General features: G+C 51.5%; 7 protein-coding genes across 7 annotated transcripts; 3 read left to right on the top strand and 4 right to left on the bottom strand.

The window, feature by feature from the left end:
• Nucleotides 1-707: 707 nt before the first annotated feature.
• VTN77DRAFT_9212 (uncharacterized protein) lies at nucleotides 708-2,681 on the top strand (the record flags this gene model as incomplete). The annotated part of the gene is made up of 6 exons (XM_069425796.1): nucleotides 708-1,131; nucleotides 1,178-1,369; nucleotides 1,426-1,760; nucleotides 1,810-1,949; nucleotides 2,000-2,412; nucleotides 2,491-2,681. 6 exons carry the CDS (start codon nucleotides 708-710, stop codon nucleotides 2,679-2,681), a joined length of 1,695 nt encoding a protein of 564 aa, XP_069274073.1.
• A 1,916-nt stretch (nucleotides 2,682-4,597) lies between these two features.
• VTN77DRAFT_9211 (uncharacterized protein) lies at nucleotides 4,598-6,155 on the bottom strand (the record flags this gene model as incomplete). Its single annotated transcript, XM_069425795.1, has 2 exons — nucleotides 4,598-4,794; nucleotides 4,925-6,155. 2 exons carry the CDS (start codon nucleotides 6,153-6,155, stop codon nucleotides 4,598-4,600), a joined length of 1,428 nt encoding a protein of 475 aa, XP_069274072.1.
• A 117-nt stretch (nucleotides 6,156-6,272) lies between these two features.
• VTN77DRAFT_9210 (uncharacterized protein) lies at nucleotides 6,273-7,985 on the bottom strand (the record flags this gene model as incomplete). Its single annotated transcript, XM_069425794.1, has 5 exons — nucleotides 6,273-6,728; nucleotides 6,779-6,887; nucleotides 6,939-7,062; nucleotides 7,127-7,796; nucleotides 7,953-7,985. The coding sequence occupies 5 exons, from the start codon at nucleotides 7,983-7,985 to the stop codon at nucleotides 6,273-6,275; spliced, it is 1,392 nt and encodes a 463-aa protein (XP_069274071.1).
• Nucleotides 7,986-9,118: 1,133 nt separating this feature from the next.
• VTN77DRAFT_9209 (uncharacterized protein) lies at nucleotides 9,119-10,651 on the bottom strand (the record flags this gene model as incomplete). The annotated part of the gene is made up of 2 exons (XM_069425792.1): nucleotides 9,119-10,358; nucleotides 10,449-10,651. 2 exons carry the CDS (start codon nucleotides 10,649-10,651, stop codon nucleotides 9,119-9,121), a joined length of 1,443 nt encoding a protein of 480 aa, XP_069274070.1.
• A 1,438-nt stretch (nucleotides 10,652-12,089) lies between these two features.
• VTN77DRAFT_9208 (uncharacterized protein) lies at nucleotides 12,090-14,830 on the bottom strand (the record flags this gene model as incomplete). Its single annotated transcript, XM_069425791.1, has 2 exons — nucleotides 12,090-12,507; nucleotides 12,582-14,830. The coding sequence occupies 2 exons, from the start codon at nucleotides 14,828-14,830 to the stop codon at nucleotides 12,090-12,092; spliced, it is 2,667 nt and encodes an 888-aa protein (XP_069274069.1).
• A 1,935-nt stretch (nucleotides 14,831-16,765) lies between these two features.
• On the top strand, nucleotides 16,766-18,214 carry VTN77DRAFT_9207 (uncharacterized protein; the record flags this gene model as incomplete). The annotated part of the gene is made up of 1 exon (XM_069425790.1): nucleotides 16,766-18,214. One exon carries the CDS (start codon nucleotides 16,766-16,768, stop codon nucleotides 18,212-18,214), a length of 1,449 nt encoding a protein of 482 aa, XP_069274068.1.
• A 2,524-nt stretch (nucleotides 18,215-20,738) lies between these two features.
• Nucleotides 20,739-22,576, top strand: VTN77DRAFT_9206 (uncharacterized protein; the record flags this gene model as incomplete). Its single annotated transcript, XM_069425789.1, has 6 exons — nucleotides 20,739-20,880; nucleotides 20,997-21,506; nucleotides 21,621-21,871; nucleotides 21,961-21,991; nucleotides 22,124-22,207; nucleotides 22,278-22,576. The coding sequence occupies 6 exons, from the start codon at nucleotides 20,739-20,741 to the stop codon at nucleotides 22,574-22,576; spliced, it is 1,317 nt and encodes a 438-aa protein (XP_069274067.1).
• Between the last annotated feature and the right edge of the window lie 165 nt (nucleotides 22,577-22,741).

Below are 22,741 nucleotides of genomic sequence, written 5' to 3'. Positions count from 1 at the left end.
AGGATGGAGCACAAACTTCTGCCGATGCCCACGGGCCGTGATCCGGGGCGGACGCCGGCAAAAGCTTACGTCTCGATAAGCATGCACCTCCTGTCTGGACCTGTAAACAGCTGTAAACCGCTGTACTCCGGAGTAAACCGCCTGGCTGGACTCCTTAGGGCTCGTCGACCCGGTTAAGCGAGGCGGTTAAAATCGCCGAAGTGGCCAGCTCACGGACCCTAGGGCTGTTAGTGATCGATTAGCTCGTGCCGGTGAAATGCCGGGAGATGGACCTACTCCAGTTTCCAGGCTCCTGGAGAGATTAATATTCATCGGAGAAACGACCGTTCTGGGTACCGGGATCTTGGTGAGAAGAATTATCGGCAGGGAGATTCGTCAGGAATCGCAGAATGGACGAAACGGGACCCGTCACCTGACGAACTCGTCTGGATCGGTATCATTGCACAAACCACACTAACACTGCAGCAGCGAGCCCACTGGGATGGACAGTCCCTGCTAGTCAGTCGTTCGATGCAGGCACGAACTGCTGTCCTGTGTTGCGCCAACAGACCCCGCTCGTCCAAATTCCAGTTCCCCGGACTAGGAGTATGGATCTCATGCTCGGCCTAGCAGGCTTCCAATAGCCAGCAGAAATACTAGCGAGCATTTCCAACTCTCGTTGAGCACCTTTTCTCCTGCCTCACCCAAGTCCTCTCGGGTTCACCACAATGCTTGCACTGCAATCGAGCCTGTTGAGCCTCGATCCCGCGAGGATCGCCATCACCTTTGCCGCCCTTGGAGTCACCTTCCACCTCTGCATCCGGACCATTGAGATCGATTACCGGATCTGGCGTCTGCTGGGCATCTACACGGCCACCTGGGCCTGCTTGGTCGGACTTTACGCGACGGAATACGGCCTCAGCTGGTGGTCTGCCACGGCGAGGGCCTCGCTGGCAGGCTTGTGCTTTAACACCGGCCTGTTCGCCAGCATCGCCATCTACCGCCTGTTTTTCCATCGGCTGCGACGATTCCCGGGACCATGGGGTGCCAAGCTCAGTCGGTTCTACGCCATGGGGCTGGCGTCCAAGTCGCTGCAGTATCATCTCGAATTGGAGAAGATGCACCGCAAGTATGGAGACTTTGTCCGGACGGGTAGGTCATTGCTTCTAGCCCAATGGATGCCTGCTAATCACGTCAGGACCGCGCGAAATATCCATCATACGGCCGTCGGCCGTCCACGCCATCTACGGCTCAAACTCGCCTTGCCTGCGGTCGACGTGGTATAGCCAGGTATCGGATGATGTGACCAAGATATCTCTCAACTCCACCCGCGACGTCGACGTGCATCGCCGTCGACGAAGAGCCTGGGATCGGGGGTTCAGCATCAAAGGTGAGACAGTCTGTCTACATTCTATCTATCAGGTGACTGACAGTCATCCTATACAGCCCTTGCTACCTATGAACCACGGGTCCGATCCAAGGTTGATGTCCTGATCTCCCAGCTGCGAGCACGCATCCAGCAACCCGTTGACATCACTCAATGGACCATGTACCTGACCTTTGACGTGATGGGGTTGGTTGGATTTGACAAGGACTTCCACCAGCTGGAAGACGCGGCCGAACACTCGGCGATCAAGGGCCTGCATGATCAAATGTCGGCCATCGGGATCCTCAGCGCCGTTCCATGGCTTTTATCTCTGTTGGGGTCGATCCCGGGGCTCAGCGGCAGTTATGGACTGTTCATGAATTACTGTGCCCAGCAGGTCGAGGAGAAGAAATCGGTAGGTCAGACGCCGTACGATACTAGGCTGCTCGCTTATAGTACTGTAGAAATGGCGCGCTGGCAGCGTTGAGACGCCCACCGATGTCATCTCCTGGCTTTTGAAGGCGAAAGACGAGAATGACCAGTCTGCTCCACCGGGAGACAAGGCACTCGACGAGGATGGACGCCTCATCATCATCGCAGGAAGGTGAGTCACAGCACACTTTTCCGTTTAACCATCCTCTGACGGCGGATTAGTGATACCACAGGGGTGACCCTCGCGAACGCACTATACTACCTAGCCTCCAACCCCACCGTCTACCGACAGCTGCAGAAACACGTCGACGAGGTCTTCCCCAGTGGCGACAGCTCGTTCAGCTACGACAAAGTCAGGGATCTCCCCTACCTCGAAGCCATCATCAACGAGACGCTGCGCCTGAAACCCGCCGTGCCGAGCGGTCAGCCGCGCGTGACGCCAGCCAGTGGTCTTCAAATCGACGAAGTGTGGATTCCGGGCGACACCAACATGGTGGTTCCGCAGTATGTCATCCAGCGGGATGAGCGGAACTTCCCGCGGGGGGCGGAATTCCTGCCTGAGCGATGGCTGGCTGAGGAGAAGAAGACGGGGCGATTGATTTTGAATGAGCAGGCTTTCTTCCCTTTTCAGATTGGTCAGTTGACTTTCTTTCTTAACCTCCTCTTCTATCTTCGCCCATGTTGCAGTTCAAGTCTTTGCTAACTGGCGACAGGCCCCTACTCCTGCGTCGGCAAACAACTCGCTCTGATGCAGCTGCGGAGCGTTCTCTCGCGCATCGCACTGAACTTCGACATCGCCTTTGCGCCGGGCGAAGACGGCGTGGCTTTTGACCAGGGGGCGCGGGACACCTTCACCTTTACGGTCTCGCCATTGCAGCTTGTCTTTAAGGAGAGGAGTAAATAAGCAGGATAATTGCTGGCTGATCAAGGTTACATACATAAATGGCGTGTGTATATATACGCTACACGATACATTGATCTCAACTTTTTTTTTCTCTCTGCAGACTCTTCTCTTGATGAAATAATAATAACAATAGGAGTAGCCCGTCTCTATGCCAAAAAAAAAAAAAAAAGACACTTGGTTAAATTTCTCGAAAAACCCCCCTTATTTTTGATGGAGCTAAACTCCGAGGAGAGAGAAAAATCTCGTCAAGTAAGCAGCATCTTAGATATCTAGGTAGGTACGGGGGACGGAGTAGTCTTTATATATATATATCTGAGGGGGGAAAAAAGAATAGGGATTGTTAGCTTTAATATATATATATATATATGTATACCTATCACTTATTAAGGGCTATATATACTTTTGTTCCTTTCTTTCTTTCTTCCTTTGTATATATATATATATATATATATAAGATATACTCTATATCCCCCTTCCTTGAACTCCGGATCCTAAGTTATAGTAATTAGCTTCGATATAACCTATTATTAATCTAGTTTATTAGATCTAAAACTGTTATAAGTTACTCCGTATTAGTCACTTCTTAGAATTTCGGTAGAAGGAGTTTAGAGAACTAGACTTACTAGATAGGTACTTATTAGAAACCTTATATTCCTATATTTTATCTAGCAATAGCCTTTGGCTTCACTTGGAGACTTTCATCAATCCAAGTCATCCATCACAAGCCTTTCGACACCTTCCGTAACCTAGAGCTGTTGCAGATTCGGCCAAAAAGAGTTGCCATGACACCAGCTTCTTTTCTTACTGAACATGAACTAGGTACTTTATGGCTTGCCTATATAACATGAAATTTCATTTCATATTCACAAGCCTTACAGTACAGGTCTCGGCTTCGCTCGACTGGTTTCAACTCCGAAGAGAAAATACGTAACCTGTTCTGTCAGATGGCTGGACTCTTTGTCCCTAGGCCTAGGTAGATACCTACTATTATAGGTACCTGTTTTTTTTATCATCTACTTGTTAGGTGGGCTGCCTACTTATAATCTTCTTTATGATACGCTCTTCAGCCTATCCACTTTCCAGGCAGGCTCCCTCCTTATACTCCTTGCTATAGTTTTTACTATTATTATCCCTTAGTAAGTAATATATTTGTCTCCCTTACTGTCGCAGGTAGCGACACTTGCAGACCATCCACGATATAGCGAGTATGGTCACGTGGAGTAGCCACCGACCCGACAGATCTATAGCTACAGACCATCCATGCGTGTAGTTAAGGACAACCCATCACTTCATGCATGGATGCCCCATTAATGGTAGCATGTCTTAATAACATGAGCTCTAGGGAAAGCCTAGAGAATTTTTACTCGTCGATCGAGTAAGACTCAACAACCCTACTCAGAGTAGTGAATATCCTCAGAAAACCCTCAGACTGGGAAAGCCCACTAAGATATTGTGGGATGGCCAATCTGCCCGCTTGTGCTCCCTACATCCTTTTTAGAGTCCTTTTATTACGCACCTTTGTTGAAGACTCCCTCAAGCGGTTTTTACCCTTAAGGGAGCTCTCTCGTTGCTCTTTTCCATTTACCTCGTGCGATACGCCTATACGATACCACCGAAAGGCGAGTAATATAAGATACATATATTTCTCACTTTGAACAAGGGATAGGTAGGTAGATTTTATTATTTCATGAATTTGGTATGGTATATTTTTATAGATACTGTTTCTTTTTGACAGCAACTTCACAGTGTGTACTGTACAAACGCAAAACAACGTTTTATAGTATAGCTGGTAGGCGATTCTTCATTCTTCTTTAGTGAACTGTATACCCACGAAAACCAAGATTAAACCAAACAAACCCCAACCAACATTATATTTCTCATCTCCTCCAAAACCATTTGAAATCTACGATGCCAACCTACCTAGTAAGCACCCTCCCGCACTTGCGATACCCGGACCGGACGGGCGTGAAAGACGGGACGAGCCCGAGTCCGCCGTGGATTCTGGCGCCGTTGGGGTCTAGGGCCCATAGAGTGATTGCGACGTAGTTGGTTCCGTTGTAGTTGAGGATGCCTTCTGGGACGGGGAAGGAGGTTTGGGGGCCGAGGTTGTTCACTAGATGCCATTAATAATGATAAATTAGGGAAAAGGATCGATGGAAAGAAAGATCTGGGGTATTCAAAGGGAAAGGAAAGAAGAACTTAAAAAAAAAAACTCAAACTACCCTGACGGGTACATGACATACCGTATTTCCCAAACTGATACCCATTCACATACAGCTGACAACGATAGTTGATTCCCTTGCTGTCACTGCTGCTGTTTCCCGCGTCTACCGACCGATTAAACACAAAACTCATCGGAACATCATATCCCTCCGGAATGTTCAGACTAAACGACGTGGTATAAAACCCCACGCCGGTGCGCGCAATCCCCTCTGTTACTGGATTGGCGACAGTCCAGTTCGAGTCCGGCGCACAAGGGAGATGATATCCCTGGCGCTCGGCGTACATGGCGCCCTCGTTCAGCGGGCCGCGGACGAGGTCTCGGTATTGCTCGCCGCCGAGGTTGCCGGTCATTTTCCAGGTGATGTCGGATGTGTCATGGTGGCTGAGGGCGTAGGCGAGGATGCCGCGCGGAAACTTGATTGCGTCTGTGCCGGGGGCTTCTTCGTCTTGGCCCATGTGGTCGATCAGAATGGTTAGGACGTACGGCGTTCCAGCAGATAGCGTACTGGGGAAGGAAAGGTTCTGCGCGTAGGTCTGTAGAGATTGATCGCCAAGCCATGACCCGAGAAAGGTGTCGTTCAGCCAGATGGAGTGTGCAAAGCCAGTGCCGCCGGAGACGTTCAAGAAGAGTGTCGATTCGTGGCCGTTGGCGACGAAGTGGCCGCGATATATCAGCGATCCCGTGTGGTAGCCGTAGTCACTGGCGTACAAAGACGTCGGGGTCGTCAGATCGCGTGGGTTATTTGTCCAGGTCTGCGTCAACGACGTCCAGTGTTCATCGTTGTATGATGGCTGGATCTCAGGCAATGAATCAAGATACTTCCACTCGAGACGAGATAAGTCTGGGATGGCGAGTGAAGGGTATTCGTAGGGTATAGTCGCTGACAATTTCCCGTTCTTGGACCTCGACGTTTCCACATATTCGCCATTGAAAACAATATCCCGAACGCTGTCACTAGGCGTCGATATGACTTCAACATCAGTCGTCGCATTGACATCTCCTACCAACCGCAGCTCGTCACCAACAATCGCCGCACTGCGAATCAAATACCCAGCCTTGACAATAACCAGGTCCTTTGACGGCGAGGTGAAGTTCGCAATTGGTTCTGGCGCTGCCAATTCCATCACCCAGTAGTTGTACGCGTCGTTGCGCCAGAGGAGGTAGGCTTCGAGATCTCCGATTCGTACTACGCGCCGAGCAGATGTGACTTCCCACTGCATCACCCGTGTAGATCTTCGTCTGCGAATCATGACATCGGCGCCCTCGACGACGGCCGGTGTTCCCAGCTCAGCCGAAAAGGCCGCCTCATGGGTCTCTCCTGCTCCTCCGTAGAGGATCAACACCCGACCTGAGCCGGCGCTTTTCGCTCAGGTGTAAACTTCTGCCGAGGAATAAACCAAGTTGATGCCGCCGACATCGTAGTCCGTAACGTGGATCTTCGAATCCCGCCCATTCAGCGAGAGGGTGCCGCCGAGCTGCGGGATCGTGACGTTCCCAGCACTGGTCGACACGCTAAGTCGGTAGGTCGTGTTTGCCGTCGACGTAAAATCGGCATGTCGGACGACGTAGAAATTTGTTCGAGTTCCATTGCCAAACAGCGGAGTGACTGCAATGGCGTCAGTCGAAGTATAGGATCCATCCGCGGCGTTTCCAGGAGTCGCCGTGAGATATGCCGGCGACACCTTCAAAAAACTCGCCTGCAGTTTCTGCTCGCTGTACTTTTCGCGCCAGATACTGCGGTCTTCGGCGATGGCTGCGCCGTAGTCGTACGAGGTGTAGCCGTTTTCATAGCCCAGGTTGCCCCAGTTGGTGCCGCCGTACGTCTGCTAGTATCAGCTTATTCCTGCTCTCATCGTGAAGATTGTGATCCTACCATGTAGATGTTGAAGAGAGTCGCTCCGAAACTGTAGTTGTTCTTGTACACGACTCTGACGGCTTCTTCATTCACGAGGATCGCGCACTGATCCTCGCCCACGCCGCCCCTGAAGACGTCAGCGCTCTTCCAATACGAGTAGCTTGAGTGAGGAACGTACCATCCATCTCCTGATCCTCCTTGAAACTCGGCGATAGCAAAGGGCGTCGTTGGGCTTTCCATCTTGTGAGTGATCTGCCATCCCTGCGGAAATCGGGACGTTGGCCAGACATATGGATTTCCACCTGAGTCAGATTAGCTGGTGGATGAATGAATGGATGGATAGATGATGCCAAGGCGATTGCTTGCAGTTATAACGAAGAGGATACGCATCAATCCCATAGATATCCACCGCTCCAAGCCCACTTCCAGGGGCAAAGTATCCTGCAACAAGGTTATCGTTGACGACGAAAGGAACAACGATCCCCGCATCTCGGAATTGCTTCTCCACAAACGCCATGTACTCGCGGTTCATGGCGTCCGGGAAATCGATCACGCCAGGCCAGGACGTGTACTCGTTCTCCGGCTGGACCATGATGACCGGTCCACCATTCGTGATCTGCGCTTTAGCAATGATCTTGCCAATTGTCGAGACATAATTCTGCGTCGCATTGAGATAGTCCGGACTCGTCGAGCGGATTGTGCCTTCGATACGGAGGACCCAGCCGGGGATCCCGCCGGCAGTAGTTTCAGCATTGATATAAGGCCCGGGACGAGCGACGAGGTAGATCCCAGCCTCGCTGGCTGCGCGGAAGAACTCATCGAGCGCCCAAATCCCGTCGGTGACGACGTGGCCCGGGTTCCCTTCCAGTAGGCCCCAGTCGGTGTAGAACGAGACGCCTGTGAAGCCCATGCTTTTGATCTTCTCGAAGATATCGAGCCATAATCCCGGGACAGGTAGTCGAAAGGGGTGGAACTCCCCTGAGAAGAGCATGATGCGCTCGCCGCGGACGAAAAGGGAGTGCTCGTCCCATGTTACCTGCATAAAGTAAGCTAGATTCATTTGTTTATTCCATGGTGCGGTACCAGATCCTGCAATAGCTCTCGCTTGTCTCGCTCATCATGCTGGAGATGAGGCAAAGCAAAGATCTGTCCCAGCAGCCATACCGCAAACAGAGCCAAAAGAGAAACCAACATGACGATCGAAATGGTGGACGATATTCATCATCATCGTCAGTCTGACCATGCCATTGAATGGGCAGCAGACGACCGCCCTAATATATCTCGTCATGTCGTATTTGTCCAATCATAGCCCAACTGCTCGTCTTATAAGTCATCATTGTTAAACTGTACTCCGTATAGTCCTAGTCTGTAGAGTGACGTTTTAGCCTATAACCCCGCACGCAAATTCGTCGAATGGAGAAATACGAAGTACCTTTCAGCTACCATGCAGTTGGCTAGAGTGGGTATTATTGCAAGAGACAAAAAACGGTTAATTAGGCTGAATACATGCATACATGCATTGCCAGAAGTAGGTTTCATTTGATGGGGCATGATGAATGTCTTATTTCAATAGTGATATTGGCTGTCAGTTTCGTTCGAGTTATCACAGAAGTTAGTTAGGTACCTAACGCACAGTACCTGGCAGTGAGGAGATAGATCATCGACAATAAAAACGGAGCCAGGTGATAAGGATGATGACTGCCCCGGATATCATCCCTGCCCGGTAAGCTTAATTAACCACGATAGACCTTATCCATGGATCTATCTCAACACACAACAAAACACCCGTCTTCTCTTATTTCTCTATAAAATGGAAGGATTTATTATCTTTTTTTCTTTTTTACTTTTTTTTTCCCCTCATCTCATCAACGACTCGAATGGTCATTCTTTGCCATGCGTTTCACTCCAATTCCGTGGCTATATCTCCTGACGTGGATTCAGATGGGCAAATGTGACAACAGAGTGTACCGATGACTCGCTCAGTGTAGTACAGTACCGCCGCGTGATGTGAGCCTGAGCCTGATGGCAGATATGAGAATACCGCAGTCGTCTGGGTGGTGGTGGTCCTCCTCAATTCACTTCATTTTTTTTTATGTGGGGTAAGTAGCAAAGCGTACAAGACAGAACACTTTAAGTGTTGCAAAGGATGTCATCTGTCAGAAAGACGAGTAAATTGCATCCCCTAAAAATCTCTTTATTTCCGGGATTTATGTCTTTGTCTCTCAAAGGCATGCATGCATGCAGTAATTACAGGACCATATCCGACCAAATCGTGCCAATATACGTATGTATTCAATCAAACGCAAAAGACCAACCCTCTGCCAATACCAAGAATCATGCCGTCGCTCGTGTTCGTCGTTAGTGGTCGTCTTCATCGTCAAAAGCCATCCTGCGGGCTGAATTCCGGTTCTTGGCCGCCTTCTTCGCACCGGCACGATCGACTGGCGCATCGCGCATCATGACTGGCAGATTATCCAAGACCGCGCGATTCCCCTGATAGTAATGCTCCACGAATCCACCCTGCAGGATCCGGCGCAGCGCCGCCAGGCGGATCCATTTCCACCAACGGTCAATATTCATCACGCCCTCCTGTCCAATTTTCACCGTGTACTTGCTGCCATAGTGCTGGTTCGTCCCCTGGTCGATGGCGGTACTGTACATCGGTCCCCGGCGAGGGTTCTCAACGGTGGTGAGGATCGACGCAAAGTTGCTGTGGAGACTCCTCTTATCCTTTTTGCTGATGCGCTTGCCCGAGACGGTTGCGAGCGACTGCAATATCCGCTCCAGCTGCGGGGTGTTATGGTAAGCATTATATCGCTTGACCAGTTTCGGCCCGTCCGGGTCTCCCGCTGATAATACGGAGGCGTCATCGTCGTCAGAATGTCCCTCGTCCTCCTCGTCGTCCTCTTGCGGCGTGTAGCTCTTTTCGTACAGCAAGGCAATGTTCTCCCCGGCGGCAATCTGGACGCCAGGATCACTGCTCTCGAGCTGATCGATGAACGTTTCAATGGCTTCTTCGCTTTCGCCTTCCAAGTCATCAATTTCGGTTGCCAGAAACCCCCATTCTTGAAGAGCTGCAGTCACGCTGCCGGCGTCGTCGGCGGCGTCAATCGAATGACCGTCCGAGGCAATGATATCCAAGAAAAAGTTCATCTGCTCGAGATGATCGTCCTCCCCAGCGCCGCCAAAAAACGTACAGCTGCCCAGACAGTGGATGGCGGCAGCCTTGACGAGATTGGACGTCGAGTTCCGAATGGTTCGAGTGAGGAGCGGCTCGACATTTTCATAGATGGTGTTGTCATTGGCGGTGATGGCAATGAGCTCGAGGGCTCGAAGAGCAAGTGTTGTTTCGCGCACACTGGACTCGTATTTGATACTCCGCGAAAAGGCGCTCAATAAGTCCTTAACGTGGGCCCGGATCTCCTCTTCTACGTAGTGGTATTTCGAGAGACGACAGTAGGCGGACAGCGATTCTTCGCGACCTTGGACACTGCTGCGCTTGCGATCCAAGATCTCCTGGATCCGGGCTGCCAGCTCTTCCTCCCAGTTGGGATTATCAACCTCTGGGTTATCAGCCAAATCGTTGAGCGATGTGGTACTGCAACCGAAGTTAGCATGGCGATGGTTGTGATTGACGTAGATGACATCATCCCGAACCGCCAACCGAAAGAAAAAAAAAAGAACCTACCTCCATGCGGTATCATCACTAAAAACGCCATTGTCCTCATCGTCAGAAGGGTATCTGCTCGCCACACGAGACGACTGGCGAGAATTCTGACGGGAGCTTTGTGCTGAAGCAGCACGGGAGTTGGAGCGCGAGGCCTCGCGGGACCGCGCTTTGCGGGAGACGGTCTTGCCGCTCTCGAGGGCCTGACGCCGCAGATCGTACATGGCGGCGACACAAAATGCCAAAAGTTCTGAGACAATAAAAATAAAAGGTTCAAAAGAAGCGGCAGCCGAAGCTGCTCAAGAAGAGAAGCTGCCTAGCGATATAGCGCTGGCTAAAACAATAGATAGGGATGTAATGTACGGAGTAGTTATCTCCGTAGTTATCGAAGGAATACTAGCGATAATACTAGCGATAAGGTATCGGCGCGCAAATCGATAAGGTTGATGTGCTATCCTAGAGGAACGGTGGGTCGATACAGATCGATTGGAAGATGATGAAACAGAGGAGATTCCATAAGGAAGCACGTCAGAGGAGATCTGTAAATGGGAAGAACTAGACAAGGCGAAAACGCGGGGGATGCAGGATATGAATCAGAGGGGAATTTTTTTTTTGAGGGAGCCTGCGAGGCAGCGAGCGTAGGCATCCGGCGGTGAAGGCAGCCTGAGCCACAGGCTGCAGTTCGTGCATGTGATTCGTTGCTGACTACTCATTCGTTCGAGGCAGCAATAGGGTAACAACAGCATACCCCTTGCATTCACTGCCAGGAAGAAAGAAAGAGAGATAAAAAAAAAGAATTAATTGAGAATTAAGAATAGAACCTTCTTTCCATTCTACAGTCCGTCCAAAGTCAACCTGACCATCCTCTTATGTCTCACTCTCGGTAGCATTACTCCGTAGATGATATACTAACAGTTGTGTTACTCTATTCAGTTTCATCTATCCATATTAGGGAATAAATACTTTAGTAACCTGTTGAATGAATTAATCTAGTTGATGCCTTCACATATGTTTATATAATAGTATTATCCCGGTAACTTTTCAAGAGAAACTCAATCTCTTCAATGTCCGCTATCCGAAACTCAAATACCATCGTTTCGTCCTGACAGAACCTTAATTCCTCTCTCATAATATTAATAGCAAGCAAGTCAGGCTCAAACCACTGGATTCCCCCCAACCTGTCTACTAGCAAAGTAACCCTGTCGGTGTAAAAGAAATACAATCCCACATAGGGACTTTGCATGTAAATAAATACAGATAAAGTAACACAAACTCGAAATGAAAGTCACAATAACACAGACCTATCCCACCTGGACTCCTCAAGAATCTTCCCGCCAGTGAAAAAGGTGATAAAGTCAGAGCCCACAAATGCACAAACAATGGAATCTCAGGATGTGGAGGACACTGCCAGAGACAAACAGAATTACTAAATCCTAATCCCACATCCCCACAAACCTCGGACTGGGCACATTGGTCAACATTCGTGAAACTCTCAAAGAAACGTCGAGATTTAAAGACCGTATATCGGCTGCACCGGAAAAGCATGCGAACTCTAAGGCATGTCTGTTGAGAAGAGCAACATATCGGCATGAACAGAACGAGTCCTGACTCATTCCGGCTTGCAGTGAACTGTCCAGAGAAGCGAAACGCTGGCAAAGCCACTCATCGCATGATGATTCCTTGACCTGGATGCGGAGGCGCTGGGGCAATATGGGGTCCAGGAGCGGGTGCCAAACCCACCATCCCAGGCATATTAGCCGCGCTCGAAACAGTTTTACCGCCTCGACTACCAGGTCCACCGCCTCGGCCGTAGCCACCTCGTCCTCCACGACCGTCATGGGAGATAATCATGCGCAGATCCTGTTGTTTGTCATTGTCCGCCTGTTGACGAGCAGCCTTGCTGACGCGCGGTTTTCTAGTCGTGCTCCCGCCACGAGATCCAGGTCCGCGAACGGGCAGACCCGTGTTGGGTGAGATGGGTATCTCAGAGTTGGAGGCGATGGGCACATGATGCGTAGAACCACGCCCACGCCCGGAACCGCGGCCTCGTCCACGGCCTCGTTTGATAGTGCCATCCGCCCTAACCGTCTCGTCAGCAAAACAGAACCGATACGTGAAGAAGAAAGGGGGGTAATAAGCAGGTATGCTACCAACCTTTCAACCTGGACCTTTTCGCCCTCGGGAACTAGTGGTCCGCTGTAGACGAAGAAACCATCCTTACTGGCGGCTGCATGCTCCTGCCACGCCAGCTCGCTGTCATCGACAAAGGGATCATCGCGATCATAATCTTCAATCTTCTTCTTGCGCGTCCGTTTCTTCTTTCCGTCAGCAGTCAAGCCAAGATCCGTGTTGGCGCCATTCGCACCAGCGCCAGCGCCAGTGCCGCCCATGGTGATATCTCCATCTGCGTCGCTATCTCGATCGACGTCCACACTAAGATCCTCATCAGCGCTCTCACCAGCAGATGCGCCCTTGCCGCCCTTTTCGTTCTTCTCGAGAGCCGCACTCGCGGCAGCCATCCGGGCGAGACGCTCTTTTTGTGCCGCAATTCTCGGGTGTAGAGCCGCGAAGCCGTACTTCTCTTCCGCCAGGCGGGCAAAGCTGATAATCTTGTTGCTTTCTCCACGGAGCGGGACGTGCAGGATAATGTTGGGTGCGGACTTTGATGATCCTGACGAGGTTGAGCTGTCGTCAACTCCAAAGAGAGCCCCTGTGATCAGTCCCGACCCTTGCGGCAGAGGAGGCGGGGCCTCTTTGGCGGCACGTGCTGGTTTGGGGGACGGGGCAGTGGACGGGGGTGCCGTAGGGGTCCCTTTGTCCTTTTTGGCCGGTTTGGCTGAAGTTGATGGAGCTGCAGGCTCCGAATCGACATCCATGGCCACAGGTTGCTGGAGAAGGGGTGTCTGGGCTGGCTTTGGTGGTTGAAATGGAGGCTGTGATTGCTCTTGCGGTTGCTGCTGTGGCACTTGTGCCTGCGGTGCTGGTTGTTGTTGCGGAGGAGGCGGTGGTGGTGGTAGGTACTGTGAATACTGCTGTTGAGGCGGTGGTACCGTACGGGGAGGAGACGCATGCATGGGCGAGGGAGCTAAAGCAGGGTGGCCCAGAGCAGGCGACGACACTGCAGATGGCCGATCCGCGGAAGGAGGTCGAGAGGCGTGCGGGTAGAGATGTTGCGGTTGATGTGGAGGCAGCTGCTGCGCCATGGGAGCAGGTGGAGCTGGGGGATCGATGATACTGGAGATGGCAGGGGACGCGCTGGCTCGGAAGGCTCCTCGGGGAGGGATTGGATGGCCAGGGGGACTGAAGGGGTTGTGCGATGACATTCCTGAAGGTGCCGAAGTAGCAGCAGGCCCTGAAGGAGGAGATGCAACATGAGTTGGAGCTGGAGCGGAAGCTGGAGGTGGCGGAGGGGCCGAGTCCTCAAACGCAGAGCGGATGGGATCGTAGTTCCGCCCACTAGACCGTTGGGGTGACGGCTGCGGAGGAGGCTGCGGCGGCGCGGGTGAATGGTAGGACGGCGGACGGGGTTGTGCCTGCAGCGGAGGCTGGGATTGAGGTTCAAGTTGTGCCTGGGACTGCGATTGGATCAGGTGAGGAGGTGTGGACGATGACGACGAGTGCTGTGGTGCAGGCGCTGCAAGGGAAGAGCTGAATGGCAGTGGAGAGGGAGCAATGGAAGCATGCTGTGCAGGTGCCAGCGCAGGCGTTTGAGGAGAAGGCCGGGAAGCAGACACGGGAATAGCTTCACGATTTCCGTTTTGGGAAGGCGCCAGTGGTGCAGGAGAGGGTTGCCGTGACGCGTCGGCAGGATTGCTGTGATTGCCAGCAGGGTTGGCGTTGGCGGGTGGCGGGGCTGGCGGGGAGTCCTTGCTGCTGGAGTTGGGCTTGTCCTTGTCGGGCGAGTGCTCGAGCTTGGGCTTCTTGCGTGAGGACCCAGGCGTCGCGTTGCTGCTGTTCGCGGTGGACTTCTCTCTGGCGCGGCGGTTACTGCGTGGCTTCGACTCCTTCTTGTCGTCTTTTTCCTTATTTTCTTTGGCCTCTTTTTCTTTTTCTTTTTCCTTCTCTTTAGGCTCTGCCTCCTTGTCTTTTTCTTTTTTCTCTTTTTCCTTCTCTTTCTCTGTCTCGTCCTTCTTGCGGCGCGTGCGACGGGTGGTTGGCGTGGTGGTGGTGTGGCTGGAGGCGGCAGCTGTGGCGGAGGCGCGTCGGGTGCGGGTGTCTCTGCCCTCCCTCTCTTTGTCGGTCGCATTAGTATTCTGATTGTTCTTGGCTGACTCGCTCTCCTCCGCGGCCCCATCAACCGCCGCCGCAGGGTCGCGACGGTTCAGGTCTGAATCGATCGACGATAGCGACGACTCTTCCTCCTCCTTTGCGGCCCCATGGCCTACAGGCGCATCGTTTGCCATGATCTGGTTCCTACTGCATCCAGCAAGCCAACAAGCCAGTCGATCCCGTGAGAGCCTCTATTCCTTTTGCTGAAATTGATTCCCGTTAAATGTAGAAACGGAAGTCCTTAACTCAGGGGGAAAAAAAAAAGGAGGCAAAGAGAAAGAAAATGGTGAGATAAAAAAAATATAATCTGAAGCAGAAATAAAAGGAGCCAGTTAGAGGCAAAAACGGTAGCGACAGACCCCGAGTTGAGAATGCGATCGTGGTGAAGATCCCGCGGCAGGGATGAAGCGGTTGTGTTGTTCGGGGAGGAGAGATAAGGAGGTTGGGGGACGGAGAAAAAAAAATAAAGGGCGTTGTCGGGTTTTGGATGGCGAAAGTTGACGTGGATAAGTTGCAAACCAGAAACCCTTAAGAATGTCGGGAAGCGCAGGTGTTGGGGCTGGGTCGGGATCCGGCAGATCAATCGCCTGATAGTAATTCTGAAGAGGAGACCAGGAACATGGAAAAGGGAACAGGAAAGATGACTAGAAGAGAACAAGAAGGGAATCAATTAAGGTTGCGTCTGTCTTAAGCTAGAGAGGCAGGAAGAAGAACATCAAAAATCAAAATCAAGCCGCTTGTAGGTAGACGGCTCGGATAATGATAGGAAGAAGAAAGAAAATTGGAAAACGGGAACGAGGAGGAAAGACAAATACTGGAGTTAGGCAGGAGTTCTTATTAACCAGACAATCCACGACCACTTAATCTGGCCAGGCTGGAAGAAGGGGGGTGCAGCCAGCGGGAAAAGGAAAAACGATTCATCAGAAAAAGAGTCCAGGGTGCAAATGACCGAGCAGAGACAACCTTAGTCCCAAAGTCGACAGTGTTCCCGGAGACCTGGACTCTGGACTATTAATACATATTGTATGGACTGCGTATTCCATACCAGGTATGGACTATCATCCACTGGACACGGACCTGACCAACGTAAGGACACTAGTGCGGATTGAACTATGAGAAATAATGGAAGTCCGGCAAACTCGTCTGGTTTCTTTTCTGCCCCCTTCTTTCCCGGAATTCTGGAAGCCCAGCGAGCATGGCGAGGGCCTTGTATGTACGCTGTATTGTGTACAGTATCATGTACGAGACATACAGTACAGAACAGCCATGACGATGGACCGTCCCGAGGTCTCTGTCTGCTTGCCTTGATAGTTGAACGGATCAGACCAATAGTACCAACATTGTAGCTGTATCAGTGATGAGAAAGGCAATCGATGTCTTTGACTCCGTTCTTCAGGTGATTTTTTCTTGTCGTGTTGCATGTTGCATCCCTTGAGTCCCCTCCACCAATCGCTAACAGGATGTGCAACCCTCCAGAGGTCTTGTTCCTCTGAATAGTCTCAATCATTCGCAGACCAGTTCCTGAGTCCCTGGTCTCATCTGCGCATGCAGCCGGGGAGAACTCCCCAAGTCTCACCCGTGATGCAGACGCTCACGAAGCGGGCAATCCCTTTCACTTCCCCTGATTAGTATGGACGAAGGCTCGTGTCAAACCGCATTGTCGGGCCACATGGGGACGGTGCCCCATCAACCAGATGATCTCCAGGTCCCACTGCCGCGCGCTTGCCCCAACCAGCGATGGCGCAATAACCGCGCTGCGCCCTGTTTCATGGCGAAAGAGGGATCGAGATCTTCAACTGTTCATTATTGCAGTCTTCTATCTGTTGTTTTCTCTCCACGAGCTGTCCAGAGCTCCCCCCATTCCCACGAGGTTTCGGGCGGAGGATGGTCCCCAGTGCCCTAGTCCCGATGCGGTATGGCGCGTTCTGCATGCCTCATTTAGGCTTTTGAGCCGCAGCCCGCATGTTTCGTCAGAGAATCCCGGCTTTTCTAGCGGTAGATCTCCCCAGACGGCCCAGACGGCCCTTTTCTTACTATCAGATCCCTCCTCTTCTGCGGAGTCGGCAATCATGGCGTTCCGTGGGGAGCGGTTTGTCCTCGACCTCTCTGACGACGAGGATGCTGGTGTCAACCGCCCCCCCTCCATCCCCGACCTGTCCCGCGCGGGGCCATCGCTCGGCCTGATCGGCGACATCATGGAGCGTACCCCAACTACAGCCACGCCTCCTGCTCCAAAGCCAGCATCGTCGGCCTCGACCGGATTTCCCGCTCATAAGAATCGCGTGCGGCAGTCCGCCTTCAAGCAACGGCGGACAGGGACGGGTCAGCCGCAACCTCGTCCTGGACCAGACACAAGACAGGAATCGCCATCTATTGAGGAAGAGAAGAAATCGATCGATGAGGAGAATCGAAAGCGTCTGGCGGCCATGTCACCAGAGCAGATTCAGAAGGAACGTGCCGAGTTGATGGAAAACTTGTCCCCATCGCTGATTGAGAGATTTCTGCGGAGGGCGAACATTGACGATGAACCGCCCACACAACCATCGCGCAAATCGGCAGATTCACAAGATCCTTCACCGAAACCGGAACAGCTGGAACCCCAAACTCAGAAAGACCCTGCAAAACAATCGAAATCGGTCTCCTTTGATATTCCCGAAACCCAGGAACAGGCCTCAGAGTCAACACCTGAGGAATCTTCTCGGACCCCGCCAGATACCTCTGCCCATATATCAACAGCCCCATCTACATCGACTGCTTCTGCAATTGACGACCAGCCTCCTCCATATCCTCCACCCGACTTGCGACCAGCCTCGGAGATCCCATCCGGCCCCATTCACTTTCCCACCCCGCCTCCGCGACAGGACCCCATGCCCAACCTCGACCCCTCCTCACCGTCCTTCCTTGAAGACCTTCAGACACATTACTTTCCTGACACTCCTCACGACCCTGCGTTGTTGTCGTGGCTAAAGCCCCCCTCCAGAGACCCTGACGATCCCGATGCGTCGTCTGCGTATCATCCTGCCAGCTCCGCTACTGCCGTTCCTCCTTCTTCTCTCCGCTTCACTCTCACTGGGACGATCCTCTCACCATCCACATCTCTGTCATTGCCCACCACCCTGGGGCTGCATCATCACGCAAAGGACCCTGAAGCGGCTGGTTATACAATCCCCGAACTGTCGATCCTGAGCCGCTCGACCGTGCCCGCCCAGAGATGTATCGCGTGGCAGGTCATTGGACGCATACTGTACCGTCTAGGAAAGGGCGAGTTTGGGGAGCCAGGAAGCACTCTAGTTGAGGGGCTCTGGAGTGTCGTGGAGCGAGAGGGCGTCGTGGCGCGGATGCTGGAAGAAGCCGAAGGCGGCGACTCTGAGAGAAACAAGACGGATAGAGGAGCGAAGGCACGCATCGGAAAGCATGCTAGCGCCAAGGCGTGGGCAGTGGAGGGGGTCTGGCTGTGGCAGGCGGGTGGTGGAGGAGACCGTGGAATCTTGAAGGAGGGTGACGTGCGGTCTAGATGAAGTTCATTTAAAAGATATTTTACAACATGTCTCCGGCTTGAAAAGGGTTATTATTTCTGTACGATGGCACCATTTTACATCTACGATAGGCATTGCATGCATGGGCGGATATAGACGAATCTCATGAGTATTGTTAATGGCAGATCATCAATGGAAAGTCTTATCAGGAATGGATCAGTTTCATAACAGAAGAGTAAGACCTTTTCTCCAGTGTCCACAGTGGCATACCCCACTTTGATTGTGTTATTCACTGCGGAGATATTATAGTGATAAATACCTAGGCCGTCAATGAGAGAGACCCTTTGTGTTGTTTGCATTATTGGCGGGCGACCTGGTTCAGATCCAAGAAGCTGGTGTTATAGCTCCTCTTTTTGGCCGAAGCTGCAACAAGCATCAGTTTGTAGCTGACACCTATCACTGTACATTCACTTTGCGTTCAGTACACATATCTTTTCGACACTAGTTCTTCTGTATTTTGCTCAGACAGATAGGTAATGAATAATCCAGTACCTTTCTGCCTGCTATTGAATACGCCATTTCTATGACTATCGTCGCCAAACAACATGACTGACTCTGACTCTGACCCATGATGCCGCCAGGCAACAGATCGGTTGCCATCACATGATCCCATCCTTCTTCCTGTTGGGCTCGCTGTTATTAGTCAATGAGTCTGATCTTTCGGCAACTCCATCCAGTTAAACAATAGCAGATTCACTAATGTTCTCGGTATTTGTTTTTGCCATCTGCTCACTTGGACTGAGATTACAACGTGCTTTGTCCCCCAACCCTCGTGGAGATAATAATCCCTTGTTCAAAGCTAACGCCTTCCTGGCTCCACGTTTCTTCATGGGTCAGACTCAGACTCAGCCATATCGGCCAAAGTCAGCGACGCGCATATCCACTAGTCGATTAGATCCCCTCATCTGTGAAGAACACCAGTCACGACTCACGAGGGGATTCTTTCTCAGCATGCCCTTAGCGTCCGCCCTGGTCCGGGAGAACGGCAACGGCTCGTCTCGTCGCCGGGGCGGTCCGCAAGCCGACCCGACAGACGGATCATTCCCTTGTCCCAGATTCCCTATCTATCTAGTCGGCAGCCTCACTTACACGGAGTAGCAACAGGGCTGCGTTTCCCTGCGTTCCCCGCCTTTCCACCTCCATGAACAGCGCTCTATCGAATGAGGGAACCCGCCAGGAGATATACAGTAGGGCTCGTCTCAGCTGACGCAGAACAAACCCATCATTACGGCACGGATATGACGGCGCTTTCCGCGGTCCAAGCGCTCGATGAGATGCATATCAGGCAGAGTGATTGGGTACCCTCCAGCTCAAAAATAGGTAGGGTCGGTCTGACCGATTTCTGGAAATTTCATCTCGGTATGTATACTCCGTACGGAGTATGGAGTTCGTGCTGGATCTGAGCAGTCTACTAGCAAGATCGCTGGACCCGGCTGCTGATAATCTGGCGCGCGACACACATGTGACAGTGGTCACTGACTGGGCCAGATATCCACTTTTGGACACATGATTATCATGCAGGTTATTTTTTTTTCTGTCTATCTGTCAATCATATTCCTTAACAGGAAATACCTACGGAATGATTGGGCCGGGTCATTTATTTACAATTTAGCCCTGTCTGTCCAGTTACGCTCTCTTGCGTGCAACGAGTCAGCTTCTCAGCCTACCAAGAGGTATCTACGTACTGTACATACGCTCTCAACTGCTGTTGGAGCGGAAGCTCCGGAGGAAAGGAAAGGAGATGAGAGGAGAGGAGAGACGGGGTTGATTGAGTTAGTCTCGTGGAGTAGACCCCTATATCATATGAAATCAATGCCTTCTCTCTTCTCTCTTCGATGGGAGACGCCCAGTCTCAGAACTTTGTCTTGGTCACTCGTCCCAACAGCTTGATTGATCAGTTTTCCATATTCATGTCGTTCATGCCATGGACCAGGCTGCAGAATACCTTGCTCAGACAGGCGGTTATCCTCCCATGTCGCCCAATGTAGAGAGGAGACTGCTGCGGAAGATGGATTGGATTCTCATTCCCATGGTATGATCCAAACCCAGTCCCGGAAATACCAAATCCATATGAATCTGTAGTAGGAAACGGATGGAAGATATATCTTGGCATTTTCTCTCTCTCTTTCTTCCCTACATACTTCTCGATAAACAGTTTCGATAACCCGACTAACTGAATCTCCTGTCATTCAAGCTCTTCCTCACTGCTACCCTGGGAGCAGTGGACAAAGTCGCCATCAGCACGGCGGCCATTTATGGTCTGATAGACGGTATGAATTTGACGCTTTCTACCAGAGTCATATCGATTTTTCTTTGAAGTAACTCCGCTTGGACGTCGTGTCTAGATCTTAACCTCACTGGGGATCAATATTCCTGGGCGGGCTCCATTCTGTACGTTGGCGTAAGTACATACATACATACATGCACGTGTGATCACGCTTTCGCTTTGTTGTGCTTGTGTCAAACACACTGCTACCGATGTTGACATGGACAGTGCATTGCTGGCATGTGGCCGTCGTCATATCTCCTCCAGCGCATCCCCTCCGCCAAATACCTGTCCAGCTGCTCCATCTGCTGGTCTGTTATGGCATTGCTGATCCCTGCATGCCGCAACTGGGGGAATCTGATGGTAGTGAGGTTTCTGATGGGTAAGTAAGCTGACACAGGTTTGTGAAAACAACGCCGAGACAGGTCGAGCAGTTCGCGGACCCTGCAAGTATCTATTATCTATTCTATTTCGACTGTCTATTGATAGAAGCTTCAGGCTGCGTCGAAGGAATCATCGTCCCATCCATCTCGCTCGTCATCGCAGGCTTCTACAAGAAAGCAGAACAACCGCCTCGCAACGCGATCGCTTTTGCCGCCGCGAGCTCCATCATCAATGGCTTCTTGTCCTGGGCGGTGGGGCAGATCCCTTCCTCTGCGCCGCTGGCCATTTGGCAGTATCTGTTCTTGATCACGGGTGAGCATGCCTCAGAATCAAAATCATGCAATCCCAAGAGTGACTTGACTCGACTCGACGAGGCTAATGTGTTCTCAGGATCGATATCCTTCGCCTGGTCCATCATCGCCTTCATCTACCTCCCCGACACCCCCATGAACGCGTGGTTTCTCAGCGACCAGGAGAAATACTACGCCATTCTGCGGCTGGCAGAGAATAAAACCGGGATCGTCAACAAAGACTGGAAACGAGAACAGGCTGTGGAGGCGGTCATCGACCCCAAGACCTGGATTCTCTTCCTGTTCAATGTCGCGATCAATGTGCCTAATGGAGGTATATATATTTTTACATACTGGCAAATTCTTGAGGCGGAGGATATAAGAATGCAAGAAAGAAGAATCTATCCTAACTAATTGGCCCGCTTGCCCCGTTTCTATCGTCCTCCAGGCCTCGTCACATTCAGCGGAATCATCATCAACAACCTCGGCTTCTCCCCCGTCCAGACCTCCCTCCTGAACATGCCCACGGGCGTCATGTCGACGTTGTCGGCGTTCGTCTTCTCCTGGATCGCCGCCCGATGGGTCAATCACCGGTGCCTGGTGACCATGCTGGCGGCGTTTCTTCCGGCCGTCGGCGCCGTGCTGGTTTATGCGCTGCCGAAGAGGGATGTTGCTGGGCAGATGGTTGGGATTTATCTGGTAGGAGCGCGTACATACATTACTGTCGTTTGAATTCTTGATTGGTTTCGAGGATGTTGGCTGATTTGTTGTCGTTGGCTGGTGGGCAGTTGTACACTTACTTCGGGCCTTACGTGCTGGGTAAAGATGCATTTCTCTGTTGTTTCATGTTCTGTCTCCTGTCTTTATCATATTTCCTGTCACCCGTAAATTTGAGGCACAGTTACCAGCCACCACAGTGAGAGCCATTTCCCACTAACATGCTACATTCAGGAATATCCCTCGGCCAAGCCAACACAGCCGGCCACACAAAGAAAAATGTCCAATATTCCATCCTCTACATAGGCTACGCTGTGGGTACGTCGGATTCCAAACGCAACACCATTGCCCTCTTTATTTCCTAACGCATGTTTATTTTGTGTTGCAGGAAACCTCATCGGCCCCCAGACCTTCCGCGCCAGCCAAGCACCCACGTATACGGGCGGCTTCGTCGCCATGCTCGTCTGCTACTGCGTCTGCATCGGACTGATGGTCGTGTATTGGCTTTTAGCCGCGATGTTGAATCATCGACGACAGATGTTGTCGTTGAGAATCATAGATACAGCTACAGCTACCACCATGGCAGGTGGGAATAATAATGACGCGTTTGAGAATGAGAGTCTGGCGGAGTCGTTTTTTTCGGATCTGACGGATTTTCAGCAGAGGGAGTTTAGGTATACAACATAATATCCTGTTGTCCTGTCATATATTGCATGTGATAATGTGATATTTGTTCATGTTTGACGAGAACGGCTGAGTAGATACAGACAGACAGAGCTTGATAGTAAATCTCGTGACAAAAAAGAGAAAGAAAAGAAACAGAACAGAAAAAAAGAAATAGAAAAAAGAAAT

Source organism: Rasamsonia byssochlamydoides (assembly GCF_041956645.1).
Source record: "Rasamsonia byssochlamydoides strain NRRL 3658 unplaced genomic scaffold VTN77scaffold_84, whole genome shotgun sequence".
Classification (NCBI taxonomy): Eukaryota; Fungi; Ascomycota; class Eurotiomycetes; order Eurotiales; family Trichocomaceae; genus Rasamsonia; species Rasamsonia byssochlamydoides.
The sequence above is the reverse complement of the archived record's forward strand: the minus strand, read 5'-3'. Positions and strand labels throughout refer to the sequence as shown.